At 49.1% G+C, this 18,185-nt stretch overlaps 1 protein-coding gene and 1 pseudogene across 9 annotated transcripts in view; both read right to left on the bottom strand.

Annotated features, from left to right (window-relative positions):
• Nucleotides 1-2,409: 2,409 nt before the first annotated feature.
• Nucleotides 2,410-18,185, bottom strand: part of LOC102450378 (sodium-dependent phosphate transport protein 3-like) — a 36,609-nt gene continuing 20,833 nt past the window's right edge. For 2 of the 8 annotated variants that reach the window (XM_089773506.1, XM_089773503.1), the window contains exon 12: nucleotides 12,779-12,961. In XM_089773506.1, coding sequence (XP_089629632.1) covers nucleotides 12,938-12,961 — 24 coding nt within the window. In that variant the 3' untranslated portion in view covers nucleotides 12,779-12,937. Of the gene's footprint in view, nucleotides 2,692-12,778; nucleotides 12,962-18,185 lie in introns of those variants that run through there. The other 6 variants (XM_025180540.3, XM_075908679.2, XM_014569412.4 and 3 more) reach the window with 6 other exon arrangements.
• Nucleotides 4,645-8,130, bottom strand: LOC102462207 (elongation factor 1-alpha, somatic form-like; annotated as a pseudogene). Its single transcript, XR_016347912.1, has 6 exons — nucleotides 7,952-8,130; nucleotides 7,317-7,616; nucleotides 6,696-6,843; nucleotides 5,700-5,956; nucleotides 5,344-5,550; nucleotides 4,645-5,029 (listed from the first exon to the last, which is right to left on the bottom strand). The product of XR_016347912.1 is annotated as an elongation factor 1-alpha, somatic form-like (transcript).

Here is an 18,185-nt window from a genome sequence, read left to right as displayed (position 1 = left end):
CAGAGCGAGCAGGCGGATTCTGATTCAGTGACTAGCAGAAGGTGTAAGCAGGCGGACTTTTAGTTCGGTGCCTTACAAAATTAAGCGCGCGCAGAAAATGCGGGTAGGTCAGTCTACAGAAATTCCAGTGCCTTTATAATAAGTGTTTTCTGGTATAGGATCCTAATAAAGTCTAATATTAAGTGCCGGGTGTCTTAGGGCAGCGTCACTTAATAAAAACCCATGGGAACTAAACAATAAATTAAGATGCATCTAAATGTGGAAACTGTAGGAAAAATGTGAAAAAGGAGAAAAAAATTGTGTGTGAAAAATGAGTATAAATGTAATAAGTAAAGAATAAATGCCGCTGCATAGGTCTGAGACTTGAGCTAATCCCAGCTGCACCAGGGCTCTCCCACGAGGGAGCTCTGAACGCAAGGAGGGGGGGGGGGTCAGCTGAACCTCGAGACTCAGCAGATATGTGAGGGAGTGACAACTCCCTTTATTTCATGAGCTGCTAAGGTCTAACACTCTAGACCTGGCAGACTCTTTCTTTGGAGTGTGTAAAGTTAGTTTAAGTGGGGGTTAGTCTAAACACCCCCCACTCTGCCGAAAGGCACCCCTGTGTACTACATGTACGTGCATAATGGTCCAAGGACCTGTAAGCATTTAACAAATTAAAAAAAAATGAAAGCCCTAAGGGATAAAAGTAAAGCTCAAAAAAGCAAAAATCCTCCCTGCAGTAAGATAGGTAACTTAAAAGTTGCTGCAGCACCTCTGTGCCAAAATAATGCACAAAAAGTGGAAAAAAAAATTTCTCAGTTGGCACACCCATATCAACCAAACTTAGGGGGAAAATTTGGCACAACATCACCCCTCTATCCCTCTTTATAACACATACACAGATAGAGAGAAAACATAAAAAATAACTGAAAGGAATTAGCTCTTCCCTTTGAAAACACGGGCTCCTGTAATAAACTTGCCCGATCCAAAGCAAAACACAAAGTTTAAAATAAGTTTAACAGTTTAAGAAAAGTGTTCCTCCAAATCCTAAGAGGGAGGGGGAAAAAAAACCCTGCTTTAAAAAATAACTCCTTGTTTCTTGCAGCCTCTTTTAATCATCTTAGCAATAAAACAGTCAAGTTAAACATTTGGCTACAGACACTTTGTTAAATCTATTAAAAAGAAAATAAGAAATTCTACTAAAACTTAATTGGTTAACCACATAAAAAAATAAAATCTATACATTGTAAATTTGTAAAACCTGCACCCTAAGGGTTAAATGTGTCTTCCAAGGAACCTAATTATTGTTTAAAAAATCCAAGCCCAGAAACTTCACAGTGTTTCTGTTCAAGGCTGAGCTAATAGAACTTTTGGCTTGCTTTCAAATCCAAGGTTGTGTGTGTCTGCAAATTGCCTGTCTGTTCTGGAAGGGGGGGAGCACTGTCCCCCATAAGTAAGTCTGTAAAATTGCATGTGATTCTTTTCAGGAAAGGAGAGCCGTGATACCTAGAAACTTATGTAAGACAGCACAGCATTTTCTACTCACTTTGTTGAGCATGCCTCCATTAGCAGTCACATATGGAGCCTGAGCACCTGTTAATGTAGCTCACTCAGAGATAGGAAATGTAAGCTACACCTAAGTCACTGTCAGTCTTTCCTGCATAAGACATTTCTTTCCTTTTGACATCATAAGCACTTGCCTCCCTGAAAAGGGGAGAGGAGAGTTTGTGTTGGTCACTGTTGCAGATTCACTGCCACAATTTAACTTATGACTCCTTTCTCTGTGAAAGTTAAGGGCTTTAATAATGGTTGGGAGGCTGTGGAAATTGGAGGAACAGCTCAGTTCCCAGAGATTGAAGAGGCACATTTAGTCACTCACTGAAGAGTTTTGACACACACCCCATCTCTGTTGTGATAGAATTGTTAATTTAGCCATACTTCACAGCAGGCTTGTTGTTTATTGAATAGGTTCCTATTCTTGGTTGGGCTTTACCCACTAATGTGTCAAACTTATTTGCCCCAGAGAGTTTACAGTCCAAGTCCCATGCTCCCTGTTACATAGAATCATAGAATAATAGGACTGGAAGGGACCTCAAGAGGTCATCGAGTCCAGCCCCCCGCCCTCAAGGCAGGACAAAGCTTCATCTACGCCATCCCTGACAGATGTCTATCTAACCTGTTCTTAAATATCTCCAGAGAGGGAGATTCCACCACCTCCCTTGGCAATTTATTCCAATATTTGACCATCCTGACAGTTAGGAATTTTTTCCTAATGTCCAATCTAAACCTCCCCTGCTGCACTTTAAGCCCATTACTCCTTGTCCTGTCCTCAGAAACCAAGAGGAACAAATTTTCTCCTTCCTCCTTGTGACACCCTTTTAGATATTTGAAAACCGCTATCATGTCCCCCCTTAATCTTCTTTTTTCCAAACTAAACAAGCCCAGTTCATGAAGCCTGGCTTCATAGGTCATGTTCTCTAGACCTTTAATCATTCTTGTCGCTCTTCTCTGTACCCTTTCCAATTTCTCCACATCTTTCTTGAAATGTGGCGCCCAGAACTGGACACAGTACTCCAGCTGAGGCCTAACTAGTGCAGAGTAGAGCGGCAGAATGACTTCACGAGTTTTGCTTACAACACACCTGTTGATACAACCTAGAATCATATTTGCTTTTTTTGCAACAGCGTCACACTGTTGACTCATATTCAACTTGTGGTCCACTATAACTCCTAGATCCCTTTCTGCCATGTTCCTTCCTAGACAGTCGCTTCCCATCTTGTATGTATGGAACTGATTGTTCCTTCCTAAGTGGAGCACTTTGCATTTCTCTTTATTAAACCTCATCCTGTTTACCTCTGACCATTTCTCTAACTTGCTAAGGTCATTTTGAATTATGACCCTATCCTCCAAAGAAGTCGCAACCCCACCCAGTTTGGTATCATCTGCAAACTTAATAAGCGTACTCTCTATCCCAACATCTACATCATTGATGAAGATATTGAACAGTACGGGTCCCAAAACAGACCCTTGAGGAACTCCACTTGCTATCCCTTTCCAGCAGGATTTAGAACCGTTAACAACAACTCTCTGACTACGGTTATCCAGCCAATTATGCATCCACCTTATCGTGGCCCTATCTAAGTTATATTTGCCTAGTTTATCAATAAGAATATCATGCGAGACCGTATCAAATGCCTTACTAAAGTCTAGGTATATGACATCCACCGCTTCTCCCTTATCCACAAGGCTCGTTATCTTATCAAAGAAAGCTATCAGATTAGTTTGGCATGACTTGTTCTTCACAAACCCATGCTGGCTATTCCCTATCACTTTATTACTTTCCAAGTGTTTGCATATGACTTCCTTAATTACCTGCTCCATTATCTTCCCCGGGACAGACGTTAAACTGACCGGTCTATAGTTTCCTGGGTTGTTCTTATTCCCCTTTTTATAGATGGGCACAATATTTGCCCTTTTCCAGTCTTCTGGAATCTCCCCTGTCTGCCATGATTTTTCAAAGATCATAGCTAAAGGCTCAGATACCTCCTCTATCAGCTCCTTGAGTATCCTGGGATGCATTTCATCAGGACCTGGTGACTTGCTGACATCTAACTTTCCTAAGTGATTTTTAACTTGTTCTTTGTGTATCCTATCTTCTAAACTTACCCTCTCTCTGCTTGTATTCACTACGTTAGGCACACCTCCAGACTTCTCGGTGAAGACCGAAACAAAGAAGTCATTGAGCATCTCCGCCATTTCCAAGTTTCCTGTTACTGCTTCTCCCTCCTCACTAAGCAGTGGGCCTACCCTGTCCTTGGTCTTCCTCTTGCTTTTAATGTATTTATAAAAGGTCTTCTTGTTTCCCTTTATGCCTGTAGCTAGTTTGATCTCATTTTGTGCCTTTGCCTTTCTAATCTTGCCCCTGCATTCCCGTGTTGCTTGCCTATATTCATCCTTTGTTAGTTGTCCTAGTTTCCATTTTTTATGACTCCTTTTTTATTTTGAGATCATGCAAGATCTCCTTGTTAAGCCAACCTGGTCTTTTGTCATATTTTCTATCTTTCCTACACAGCGGAATTGTTTGCTTTTGGGCCCTTAACAACGTCCCTTTGAAATACTTCCAACTCTCCTCAGTTGTTTTTCCCTTCAGTCTTGCTTCCCATGGGACCTTACCTACAAGTTCTCTGAGCTTATCAAAATCTGCCTTCCTGAAATCCATTACCTCAATTGTGCTGGTCTCCCTTCTACCTTTCCTTAAGATCATGAACTCTATTATTTCGTGATCACTGTCCCCTATACTGTCTTCCACTTTCAAGTTCTCAACTAGTTCCTCCCTATTTGTTAAAACCAAATCCAGAACAGCTTCTCCTCTGGTAGCTTTTTCAAACTTCTGAAACAGAAAGTTGTCTCCAATGCAGTCCAGAAACGTATTGGATAGCCTGTGCCTCGCTGTGTTAGTTTCCCAACATATGTTTAAGAGGTTGTGAATTGTGCTGACTCTTTCAAGCAGGCTAGTGTAGGTTAGAGCAGCCCTGGCAGTTGGTCGTCAGCCACCAGTTGACTACAACCATGTTGGTAGGCTGATTTGAAGACATGAAGCGCTTACTCCTTAAGTTACACTCTAAATGCAGAGAGACTCCTAGCTGAAGGAGACCAAATCACTGAAGCAGAATTCATCCTTTATTCATACCACAAGAGAGCAAAACCAAGGAAAACCCCACACAAGTGCAACCACCAACCCAACATTTAAAACAATTCCTCTCCTTCCTTTCTTTTGGAAGCTCTTCCAGTGTGTTTTTCTGCTCAGGAGCCAGTCCTGGCTAAGCGAGTCCAGACGTTGATCTGTGATCGGGAGAAGGGGGGAGGCTTTGCTCAGAGACACCTACTGTGGGAGCCCAGGCTGGCACATTGAGAACTTGGAGAAATCACTTCTTACTGGCCTTCACTGCTGACCTGGTGATCTTGGCAGGTCCACCAGCCTTCTTCTCGACAGCCTTGATCACTCCCACGGCCACTATCTGCCTTGTGTCACGAACAGCAAAGCGACCTGCAGAGAAGAGCATCATTAAAAGACAAAGATCGATTAAGAAGCCTTCCATGGATGGTGGGAGCGGTGTCTAGGTTAAGGCTGGGAGTTTGGTTTGGGAGCTGCAATTTGTGGATTAATAAAATGCTTCTGCAAGGCATTACTAAAGCTACTGATGGGGGAGGCCTGAGTTCACCTTCCACTGGTATGGAGGAGACTTTCTTAAAGCTGAATCCAATGATTCATTAGATTGCCAATGGAGGTCCAATGTTAAGAGATGTTTAGACAGACTCAGCAAGAGCCTGACTAGGACCAATAGGAGTATGCAAACTTACCAAGAGGTGCGTACTCAGAGAAGCTCTCCACACACATGGGTTTGTCAGGGATCATATGCACAATGGCAGCATCTCCAGACTTCAGTGCCTTGCGATTGCCCTCCAGCTTCTTGCCAGACCTGTGGTCGATCTTCTCCTTGAGCTCTGAGACTTTGCAGGCGATGTGAGCAGTGTGGCAATCTGGCCAGGGTGGTTCAGGATGATGATCTGCAAAAGAAAAAGTTATCCCTCTTCAAGGAGGTGGGCAGCAATAGGGATTTTAAAATATTAGATATTTTCAGGCTTTTATAGCATTGTATACACATTCAGGCACTGCAAGATACACTGAAGTGAGTTGAAATTAGTACATCGCTAACCTGAGAGGTGAAGCTGCCAGTCTCCATGGGAGGGTCGGTCTTGCTGTCTCCAGCCACGTTCCCACGGTGGATGTCTTTCACAGACACGTTCTTCACATTGAACCCAACGTTGTCACCCGGCAGTGCCTCTGCCAGAGCCTCGTGGTGCATTGCCACTGATTTCACCTCTGTGGTAATGTTGCTGGGGGCAAAGGTCACGACCATGCCAGCCTTCATGAAACCAGTCTCCACACGGCCCACGGGGACAGTTCCGATGCCTGAGGGAGACGAGAACTGGTGAGTCTGGTGTTAAATAGCTAAGATGTTACTGATAAAAAGAACAGGGAAGGAATAGGAGATGCCACAAGCAAAGACTGCCAGCATTTTCTGCTCAGCCTTTTGGGCAGTAAGGGGACCTAGGTCAGCCCAGCGCTGCCATGAGGGGATGGGATGACATCTCTAGCCCAAGCAGACATTGAGGGCATGTCTACACTTGAACCCTCTTTCGAGAGAGGGATGCAAATGCAGACATTCGAAATTGCAAATGAAGCCGGGATTTAAATATCCCGCACTTCATTTGCATATTTGCGTTATGGCGCTATTTCAAAATGGTGCTATTTTGAAATAACAGACACTATTAAGACGCGGTTATTTTGAGAGAAAACCCTTCTCTTGAAATAACTGGTAAACCTCATCGTATGGGGAATACAATACAGCCAGCCACACACAGACCCATAGCGTGCAGCTCCACAGCCGGCCACACGTAAGCGCACACAGACCCATAGCGTGCACCTCTGCAGCTAGCCGCACATGGGCCTACAGCACGCTGCACACAACTGCAAGGGTGCAAGTGTAGACATACCCTCAGTAGGGAGGTGTGCAAAGTCCATGTGAGCTGCAGTATACGTGGAACTACAGCACTTACAACGGCAGCCACCATTTTACATGCTCCTTTTTGTAGACAGTTCTATCATCCCAGCCCTGATGGGAACCACTATCCCCCGCGCACTCGCTCACCGCCGATTTTGTAGACATCCTGCAGGGGCAGTCAGAGGGGTTTGTTGATGAGCCAGGAAGGAGGGATAATGGAATCCAGGGCTTCCAGCAGAGTTGTACCAGAAATACTACCTCCCTTCCTGGTTATGCTCCAGCCTTTGAACCATGCGGATGGGCGAGGGGGTTCAATTAGGTGCATCACCAGAGATCAGTTACAATTCAGAGCTTAGGGGAACTTGTCAGCAGGTCCCAGGTTATTCAGTTCCTAGAGCTTCTTCCCCTCCATTCCCTAAAAAGCTTAAATTAACCAAGTTCAGGTCTTGAGATTTGTGGGAATGAACAGGAAACAGATCTTTTAAGCTCAGCCTTTACCACGCCACTTAGGACTGCACCTTTACGTGAAACTCTAGCTCAGTGCAGTGTGATACAGACAGTCCAGCTGAAAATCTCAGATCCTCCGAAAAATCATTTCTTACTGTAACCCTGGGAGAGCCAAGGGATGTGAGCAGTAGCAACTTTAAGCTGAATTTGTCTGAGTTCACAAACCACCCACTCTCCCATCTGCAAGCCAATGCGGTCTCCATCCCCCCAGACGTCTCCATCTCTCTACTAGAGAGGGCTATGCAGAAACACGCGGATACTCATCTTGGCACTGGCCTCCAGCATGTTGTCCCCATGCCAGCCAGAGATGGGCACAAACGCTACAGATGCTGGGTTGTAGCCAATCTTCTTGATGTAGGCCCCCATGTCCTTGGTGATCTCCTGGTAGCGCTTGCCACTGAAAGGGGGCTCCGTGGAGTCCATCTTGTTCACCCCAACAATGAGCTGCTTCACCCCCAGTGTGTAGGCCAGCAGGGCATGCTCAAGGGTCTGCCCTTTCTTCAAGATGCTAGCTTCAAACTCTCCCACGCCAGCTGCCACAATGAGTACTGCACAGTCAGCCTGGGAAGGAATCAGGCCCTGAGAACAAGTTCCTACTAGGAACCATGGGCCTACTAGGGATGTTACAGACCACAGATAAGAGATATTACCCCTCCCCCCAAAAATCAGTCTTCCTCATGAGAGGGGGCAGCCCTTCCCTATACAAGCCTAAAAGCTGCACCCCACCCCACCCCCAAACACAGAGCCCAATGCATTCTGTGGCAACATTATTCCCTGCAATGCTAAGGCCATATGCAACTGCAAGGCTATTTTAAACATACATTACAGCTTTCCTGAGACACCCCAAGCCCAGTACAATCAAACTGTTTCTGGAGCTTGACTGCTCCAGCCCGTACCTGAGAGGTGCCGGTGATCATGCTCTTGATGAAGTCCCTATGGCCGGGGCATCGATGATGGTGATGTAGTACTTGGTGGTCTCAAACTTCCACAGGGAGATGTCAATGGTGATCCCCCGCTCCCGCTCGGCCTTCAGCTTGTCCAGCACCCAGGCGTACTTGAAGGAGCCCTTTCCCATCTGTGTGGCAAGAGGAGGCACCAGTTAGAGGGAGCAGGGACCCTACTCTTGGAAGCAGCTACTTGAGAAAGGACACACACCAAGGACAAGGCCTGGCCACCGAGGGGAGTGAAATGCAGGGGGGAGGTGTAAATATTTGAAGCTGGTTCTCCCTGCCTGGAAAGGGACAGCTACCCCAGCAGGGCCTACTCACTGCACAGCAATGGCATAGGGAACCCAGAGGCAGGCAAAAGATCCCTGATCTAGGGTGGGGTGGGCAGCATTACCTCACCCCATTGTTATGTCATAGCATCCAAGGGTTACCTTGTAGCCCAGAAAGGGTCCAATTCCAAAGGGCTCCAAAGCCTTTTTGGGGGTGTAATTGGCTAGAGGGACTCGGGGGGAGGGGATGCAAGTAAATGGGAAAGGCCTCCCCACCTCGGCCTCCTCTTTCTCGATGGTTCGCTTGTCGATGCCCCCGCACGTGTAGACGAGGTGCCCGGTGGTGGTGGATTTCCCAGAGTCCACGTGGCCGATCACCACGATGTTGAGGTGCCTGAGAGCAGGGCACGCCATGCCCGTCCCGAGAGCCCCACAAAGCCACGTTCACCTCCAGTCCAGTTCTCCTGATGCGTTTCCAAACAGGCGCCCCCCGGATCCCGGGTCTTTTAAAGAGCCTGAGGGGGAGGATCTGAACGCCAGGCCCGGCCCGGCGCTGCACAAGGCCCGGCCCTCACCGCCCCATTGAGGGAGGGATTGCATCGATTAGACCAGACACCTTGTCGACTCCCTGCAGCAGGGACACCAGGTAGGGACCCTCCCCCCGCCCTCTGGCCCCTTCCTGGGCCCCAGCTGACCTCTTCCTGGGCTCCAAAACTCGGACCCTCTGTCTGCAGAGCCAAACCCAGGGAGGATTAGCGGGGGTGCTACTCCTCGCCTCCCAGTTTCATAGACTGCACCTGCCCTGAACTCTGCCTGGTTTAGTCTTGGGATTCCCCACATACCACTGTGCCCCTCCTTACCCCTTCTGTGCTAACCCTGCATTCAGACACTGAGCCTAACAGCCAGTCCTGGCTATAGCACGTGGTTCAGGTTTGGCTCTTTCCCTTTCCTGGCCATGGAGCTGTGGTCATGCCATAAAAACAAGGAGCAGTCCTGTGGCTCCTTAAAAACCAACAGATTTATTTGGGCATCAGCTTCTGTGGGCAAAAACCCACTGCCTCAAGTGGGCTACATCCAGACTGGCATGATTTTCCGCAAATGCTTTTAACGGAAAAGTTTTCCGTTAAAAGTATTTGCGGAAAAGAGCATCTAGATTGGCACCGATGCTTTTCCGCAAAAGCACTTTTGCGCAAAAGCATCTGTGGCCAATCTAGACGCACTTTTGCACAAAAAAGCCCCGATCGCCATTTTCACGATTGGGGCTTTTTTGCGCAAAACAAATCTGAGCTGTCTACATTGGCCCTTTTGCGGAAAAGCTTTTGCGCAAAAGGACTTTTGCCCGAATGGGAGCAGAATAGTATTTCTGCAAGAAGCACTGATTTCTTACAGTAGGAGGTCAGTGTTCTTGTGGAAATTCAAGCAGCCAGTGTAGACAGCTGGTAAGTTTTTCTGCAAAAGCGGTTGCTTTTGCAGAAAAACTTGCCAGTCTAGACACAGCAGCTACAGATACACAGCTACAGCTACACAGCCATGTCATGGCTCCTTTCCCACTCCGGCATGATAAATGCAGAAGTGGGGGCCAGCAAGTGTATCCCAAAGCCTTATCTACCAGGCTTTGGTATAAAACTTCCCCCCAAGATCTTAAAAACCTAGATCTTGGGAATAAAACTTCTGCTGCCACCACCCAAATGTTGATAAAGAAATCAGGGGAAAGATCATTTGGGAAATCTTCCCCCTAAAACAAAAATCAGGTCACACCATTAACCACTGCCAGGTTAATTAAAAGAAAAGAAAGAACTTTTATTATTACAACAATATTCCTGTTGCAAACATAATGACTAGATAGGGAGGTAACAAAATATACTCATGGAGAAACTCCATGGCTGTGTCCAGACTCAGGGGTTTTTTCGAAAAAAATAGCCTTTTTTCGAAAAAACTTCACCTGCGTCTAGACTGCAGCCGCGTTCTTTCGAAATTAAATCGAAAGAATGCGGCTTTTCTTTCGACGGCGGTAAACCTCATTCCACGAGGAAGAACGCCTTTTTCGACGGAGATCCGTCGAAAGTAAGTGAGTGTGGACGGGAGGAGGCCATTTTTTTGAAAATATTGGCCTCCAGGAAGAAGCCCTGGTGGACAATCTGGGGCATGGCTTGCATGTCTGTCTGCAGCCATTTCTTAAAGGGACAGGCACCCTCACAGCCACTTGTTTCAGCAAAGGAGCCAGAGCACACTGCTACTTTGGTGCAGCATGTCCCAGCCCCAAGACCCTCCTGGCCCTTCCAGAGAGCCTTCTGGGGACCCAGCCAGGGGCTCCAAGCGCCGGGCACCATCCTGGTCTGGGCCAGAGCTCAAGACCCTGCTGGAGCTCTGGGGAGAGGAGGAGGCCTTACAAGCCCTCAAAAGCCGGCGGCGAAATGCCGACATTTATGGCCGCATGGCAGAGGCCCTGGCCCAGAAGGGACACTACCCCCGCACCCAGGACCAGGTGCGCTCCAAAGTGAAGGAGCTGCGGCAAGGGTACGTCAAGGCCACGGAGGAGAGCTCCCGTTCTGGTGCAGCCCCCTACTACTGCCCTTATTACAGCGAGCTGGACCAGATCCTGGGTGGCAGTAGTGAAGCACGCACACCACGGCGTTTTGTCCAGTCAGGATTGGCAGACCCTGTGGTGGACGCTCCCGAGCAGGACCCAGAGCAGTCTGGAGACGGGGACATGGTGCCAGAGGAGGAGGACAGTGAGGAGACGGCGACCCTCACCCTGGAGCCAGTCACCCAGACCCCAGAGGCCTCCCAGGTGTCATCTGGCGCAGGAGAGGAAGCAGCAGGTGAGTGCAGTGAGGTTGTGTAACACCCGGGGGGGAGGTAGGTGGGTGCACAGTGGGTGATGCACAAGGGAAACCTGTCATGCTCAGGCTGATGCCCAGGTCACACAGGGTACATCTACACTACAGCGCTAGTTCGAACTAACTTAGTTCGAATTAGTTAATTCGAACTAAGCTAATTCGAACTAACGCATCTAGAACTAAAAACTAGTTCGAACTAGCATTTTGCTAGTTCGAACTAGCGCGTCCACACTGATTGGACACAGGGGGGCATTTAAGGGCAGTTGAAACCGGTTCTGGCAGGGCATCAGGTCAGTAGTTGCTTTGTGTGGCTGCTGTCTGAGGCTATCTGAGGCTCGTGCTTAAAGGGACCCCCCTGGACAGCCGGTTCTCAGCTTTTCCTGCTTGCTTGCCAACCTCGCCGAGGGACAGCAAAGTGTCGGTCTTCGTGCCCGTCTGTGTCGGTGCTTCCCTTCGGGGGGGACCGCCGCAGGTGGCAACATGGAGCCACGGCTCGCCCTGCACCTTCTGGTGCACGTTCTGGACTTGCTGCTGCAAGCCTGCCAGCAATGGCTCGAGGCTGCCTGGCACCACCTGGGGAACGTCAGCCCCCTGCCTCTCTGCCTGGCCGCCCTGGGGGCCGTGGAGGAGCCGCGGCGGCGCCCCGGCACCGGCGTGCCCCGCCGCGTCTGGCATCTGGACACCAGCAGCGACTGGTGGGACCGCATCGTCCTGGAGCGCTGGCAGGACCGACAGTGGACCAGAATAGGGTTGCCAGATGGTTGAAATGAAAATACTGAACACCTCCCCTTCCCCCCCCCCCAAAAAAAAACACGGTGAAAAAATTCTGTTGAAGAAAAAAAGGGGGGGGAGGGCCAAAGTAGTTGCACAAAAAAAAATTTTAAAATAAAACAGTATGTCCCCTTTAAGATTGAGTGCAGGGATAGGAACAGGGGAGTGGTTGAGCACTAAGACCCAAGGGAGTCATTGCTTCCCCTTGGTCTTTTTGCTGGCAGCCTTGCAGAACCAGGTAAGCATGGGGGCTGGGGTCAGGGGACTGGGGGTGTTGGAGGCAGGGGCGGGGAGCTCAGAGGGGAGGAGGGGAGTGGAGGCTGGGCACTGAGTGTTTGTAGGGTTGCCAGGTGCCCAACATTTTCGCCTCCTGGCCGGGGGAAAATATCAGAAAATACCAGACATCTTAGGTGTCCGGTATTTTCTGAAATTTTTTACCAGACAGGAGGCGAAAATACTGGACTGTCCGGGTGAATACCAGACACCTGGCAACCCTAGGCCAGGATCTGGACTCATTTATCTGGGACTTGATCCTGAGCAATAAAATACTGGAAGAGCTTCCGCAGCAACTTTCACTGTGGGTTTTGGGCAGGCTGTGGGGGGTTCCCTTACACTTTTGATGTGACTAAAACATTCCCAAGACAATCTCTCTAAGCACTTCCTGGTATCAACAAACATCTGAATGTTGTTGCCCTGGCTCACACCCTAACCACAGGAACTAGAAGTCAGAATTCTCAACTACTGTCTAAAAATAAATTTGACAGGCACTTCAGCAAAAAGATTGTAAAACAAGAAGAAATCTAAAGCTCCCTCATGCCCTGAGCAGTCAAGCAACCTATTCACATGCCTCTGTGACGAGGGACTAGTGAAGACTTTGCATCATCTTTAGTTTAAAAAAAAAAAAAAAAAACCCAACCAAACAGAAGTTTCCGATTTGGTTTCAAGAACCAAACCAGCTCTTTCAAGAAGGGAAATTTAGTCACTTACCCAAGCTTCAAACTAATTATAAACTTCCTGAAGAATCTTAAACTGCAGCTTTTGCTACAAGCCATTGCTCAACTGTGCTGGATTAAGTAAATCTGGAAAAAAAACAAGGATTAAGCTTCAAACCAGGTACTCTCTGTATGAGGCAGTGTTCTCAGAACAAGGCACAGGTAAACAAGGTACTGGTTTTCTGCTGAGAGTAGAAATTGAATGGACAAAGCACACAAGCCCTCACATATTCTCCCTTCCAGGGACAGGGTTAACCAAGTATTCCGTTTTTTCTTATCCACGGCAACATGCAGGCAGCTAATCCAGGAGTGCTTCATTTAGCAAAAGAGGCTCATACTATAAACATGGAAGAGCCTATTGGACAAGACTCACCATTGCAGATCACCTCCTTAAAGGTAATGGAATATCAGAGCCATTTTGCCTTGACTTCCCCCAAGGTCTATGGATAGGTGCTGGAACAAGGGGGGCAGTGTAGAGGAGTGCTGTGGTACCCCCTGGCTTGAAGTGGATCTCATTATATTTACATTTTGAGTCTATGAATCACAACACCCATGCTATAAAAATTGCTCCAGCACCCTGGGTCTGTGGCTGCCTCCTGTTGCAGATGTGACCTGAGCCTGTCACCAAGCCTCTCCAAAGCATTCAGCCTCCTCAGCCACATCCAAAAACATCAAAAGAAGCTTTCGCCCTTTATAGGTGGGCTCCCAAGAGCAACAACCAGTCTAACCCCAGTTCCTGATCCACTCTCCAACCAAGGGCCTTTGGCAGGGCTCAATCAATTCCAGGCCTCAGTTGCTGGGCTTTCCTCTTTCACCCTGCACAGGTATAGCAGGGCTGACTGGTCCCCTCCCTCCAAGCCCTGAAAGGGACAGACCTTCCGGCTACAATCCCTTGGACCAGTATTACAGATTGCCGGTTGGTATAATCGCTAAGCAAGGACCTGGCAGCTGTTATTACAGTGAAGCACACTGGCCTCAGTCAGGGTCTGCTAGATTGCAAATAACCATCCAGTTTGTGGGCAAATACATGAATGCTCCTTGATTCCATCTCATTCTCTAGATGGCCCCTTCCGGCTAGTACCACTCTAAAATGCCTCACTTCTGTACATTCCCTATTAACCTGGCCAGAGCCTGAAGCCAAAGCCTTCACCTTCCTCAAGACAGCCTTACTCTGGCAACCCATGTAGATCAATTACTAGGAGTATAATCACTATGCCTAATGATACCCAGCCCTTCCACAGTCCCTTTCATTCACTGATCGCAAAGCACAGATGGGTTCTCTCATTATCCCCGTTTTACAGATGGGGAAACTGAGGCACAGAGCAACTCACACACACACACACACACACACACACACACGCAGAATCCTGGAGCTGGAAGAGACCTCAGGAGGTCACTGAGTCCAACCCCCTGCCCAAAGCAGGATCAACCCCAACTAAATCATCCCAGCCAGGGCTTTGTCAAGCTGGGATTTAAAAGTCTTTAGGGATGGAGATTCCACCACCTCCCTAGTGTAACCCATTCCAGTGCTTCACCACCCTCCTAGTAAAATAGCTTTTCCTACTATTCAACTTAGACCTCCCCCACTGCAACTTGAGACCATTGCTCTTCATTCTGTCATCTGTCACCACTGAGAAAAGGAAGTTACTCACCCTGTGAAGTAATGATTGTCCTTCGAGATGTGCCCCGTGGGTGCTCCACTCTAGGTGTCAGGTCCCGTCCCGGCGCCGCGGCGCAGAGACTTTTCATAGCCGTGCTCCGCTGGCTCGTGCATGCGTGGTTCAGCAGGACAGCGTTCGCGCCTTTGATCAGCCGCGCACGAGCCGGCAACCGTCAGTTCCTCTCACCCGCTCATCTGAAAGACAAATTAAGAGAAAATTCCGGAGCGGGGAGGAAGGGCGGGTCGTGGAGCACCCACGGGGCACATCTCGAAGAACAATCGTTACTTCACAGCGTGAGTAACTTCCTTTTCTTCTTCGAGTGGCCCCGTGGGTGCTCCACTCTAGGTGACTCCGGAGCAGTACACGGAACAGAATCAGAGCACTCCGGAATCAAGACTACCGGCACGATTCAGTACCGCTGTAGCCACAGAAAAATCTGAAGCAAGCTGATCGACTATAGCGTAGTGCTTCATAAAAGTCACATTAGAAGACCATGTTGCCGCTCTGCAAATGTCACGAAAAGACACTCCATTGAGGAAGGCCGTAGTAGTAGCAACTGCCCTAGTTGAATGAGCTTTTGGAAGAGAAGGGAGAGGCTTCCCCCGTAATGAATGGCACATGGATATACATGAAACTATTAGTTTCGAGATACGCTGAGAAGTTAGTGGTTGCCCTTTTGAATGTCGTGCTAATGATACTAGCAAACAGTCTTGTTTTCCTAAAATCCCGTGTTCTGTCAATGTAAAATGCTAAGGATCTTCTCACATCCAGCGTATGCAACTGTGCTGCTTGTGTTGAGGTATGGGGTTTCGGAAAGAAACATGGCAAAACCACCGGCTCGTTTATGTGGAATTCAGAGGAAACCTTTGGAATAAACACCGGATGGGTCCTCAGTGTCACCGATTCCTTCGAAAAAACTGTATAGGGCGGTGAGGCCATAAAAGCTGCTATCTCACCCTGCGAGCCGAAGTAATGGCTAGGAGGAATACCAGTTTGATAGTAAGTAGGTGCAATGACACTGTAGCTAAGGGTTCGAAGGGGGGACGAGTCAGAGTTTGAAGGACTAGATCCAAATTCCATAAGGGTGGAGGAGGCCTCCGCGGGGGATGGAGATTCGAGAGCCCCTTCAGAAATCTTTTTGTAGTAGGGTGCGCGAACAAGGAAAAATCGCCATCCCTGTGGTGGAAGGCATTGATTGCTGCCAAGTGCACTCGTAGAGATGCAAGAGCCAGGCCATTGTCATGTAGCTGCAAGAGGTATTCCAATATACAAGGTAGGGTTGCAAAACGCGAGTCCACATTGTTGTCCATACACCATGCTTGGAACTTCGACCACTTAGCCACATAAGTGGTTCGTGTGGATTCTTTTCGACTATGCATCAGCACTTGCTTGACTCGCTGAGAACATGATTGTTCGGAGTCGGTGAACCAGCAAGCATCCAAGCGGTGAGGTGCAGAACTTCGGGTCTCGGGTGCCTGAGGGATCCGTTGCCCTGGGTCAACAGATTCGGAAGAGAAGGCAGAGGATACGGCCCTCTCACTGACATCTGGTGGAGCATTGAGAACCAAGGCTGACGAGCCCATGCCGGTGCTAGGAGGATTACCCGGGCCTCATCTATGTTGATCTTTTCCAGAACCCTGGGAATTAACACTACCGGGGGAAAGGCGTATAGTAACGATGTCCTCCAGTGGAGAAGAAAGGCATCCCCCAGGGAGTGGCGTCCTATTCTGGCTCTTGAACAATAAGTGGGACATTTCGAATTGAGTTCTGTCGCGAACAAATCTATTGTTGGAAATCCCCATCGAGCGAAAACACGAGTCAGCACGTCCGTGCGTACCTCCCATTCGTGGTCGTGAGGAAAACGCCTGCTGAGAGAGTCTGCTATTAAGTTGTCGATGCCTGGAAGGTAGGATGCTGTGAGAATGGTGTTGTTGGCGATACACCAATTCCATAAACGAGTGCTCTCTGCGCAAAGAGAACGGGATCGGGCACCCCCTTGTTTGTTGATATAGAACATAGTCGCCATGTTGTCCGTTAGAATCCTGGTCGTTGTATTCTGAATGTGGACTTGGAAATGTTTGCAAGCATGTCGTACCGCTCTTAACTCGAGCACATTGATATGTAGTAGCATCTCTTGTGTCGACCAACGTCCCTGAACCGTGAGATTGCCCATGTGAGCTCCCCAACCTGTAAGGGAGGCATCTGTAGTAATTTGTGTTGTGGGTTGTGGGCGATGAAATGGAACGCCCGTGAGAAGATTTCCACTGTAGGGAATCCCGGACATACTGTGGCACCACTACCGGCCTGTGGACAGTGTGCTTTGACGGGATGTAAACCGTGGCTAACCAATGCTGGAGGCAACAAAAACGTAACCTTGCGTTGCGCACTACAATGGTTGCGGCAGCCATGTGTCCCAACAGCTGTAGACAGACACGTGTGGGAATTGTTGGAGCATGCACCATGGTGTGTACCAGCTCTTTGATTGCCGTAAAACGTTCCACTGGTAAATATGCTCGCGCTGCAGTTGAATCGAGTCGTGCACCTATGAACATGAGGTTTTGAGAGGGAACTAACGATGACTTCTTTGAGTTTATGAGGAGGCCCAGAGCCGCAAATTCGTCGGATACTGTCCAGACTATGTGACATGTTTCCATATATGTGTGACGTAGTGGGGGTACTTGCTGGGCTGTGGTGACCCCTGCTGTCTGGAGCAAGACCCAGCAGGGAAAACCTCGCTAGGCAGAGGTAATGCCAAACTTGTTGAACCAGGGGCCAGACACCCCCCATAGAGAGGAACAAAGGAAGGTGGAATACTGCCCTGGCTGGGGGGCAGGGCTGGAAGTTAGTTAGTTGGTTGCTGGCTGTCTGAGAGCATGGAGGAGAGCCTAGGGGAAGGGGCTGGAGTTTAGGGGCCCAGTCTCCCCCATCTCAAGGGGGCCTGAGGCAGCCTAGCCCAGCTCTGTGACCAGATTACATCTGTGCTGTGCTGTATCCTGGAGAGGCAATAAACTTCCTCTATTCCACCGGCTGGTGCAGTCTGTTTGTGCCATTTCGGGGTGCAGGAGACGGGGGACCCCCAACGCGCCGTCACACTGGTGTCAGGGGTGGGATCCACTGCACCCCGTGGATGAAGCTCCCAGCGGTGAGTGACAAGGCGCAGTAGAAGCAAGAGCCCTGGAGCCAGGCGTGCTGGAGATAGAACGAAGCAGTTCCTGGGAATCGTGGGGCGCTGCAGCACTAGACTGGTGAGTCTGCACCGAGGGGCCCAGCGGGCAGATGGCCTACGCCCGACTCTTGAAGGCAGAGCTGGTGGGGCTGTGCAGAGAGAGGGGCTTCCCTGTGCAGAAAGCAACCAAGGCCCAGCTGATTGCCCAGCTAGAAGAGAACGACCAGCCACAGGGCCAGGATCTTGTCCCCAGGGGAAGCAGCCAGACCCCCCCTGAGAGTGTGTCAGGCTCAGAGAGGGGGAGGAGTGCTGGAACGCACCGGAGAGATGAGACAGCTTCCCCCAGGAGGCCTGCAAGCTGCGGCCCATCTAGGGCAGAGGCCAGCCAAGCAGAGCTGCGGCAGCTGGAGATCCAGCTGCGGATCAGGGAATTGGAAGTACAGGACCGAGAGAAGGAGCGCCAAGATCGAGAGAGGCAGCAACA

Source organism: Pelodiscus sinensis, chromosome 26 (genome assembly GCF_052426305.1).
Source record: "Pelodiscus sinensis isolate ZL-2025 chromosome 26, ASM5242630v1, whole genome shotgun sequence".
NCBI classification, from domain to species: Eukaryota; Metazoa; Chordata; order Testudines; family Trionychidae; genus Pelodiscus; species Pelodiscus sinensis.
The sequence above is the reverse complement of the archived record's forward strand: the minus strand, read 5'-3'. Positions and strand labels throughout refer to the sequence as shown.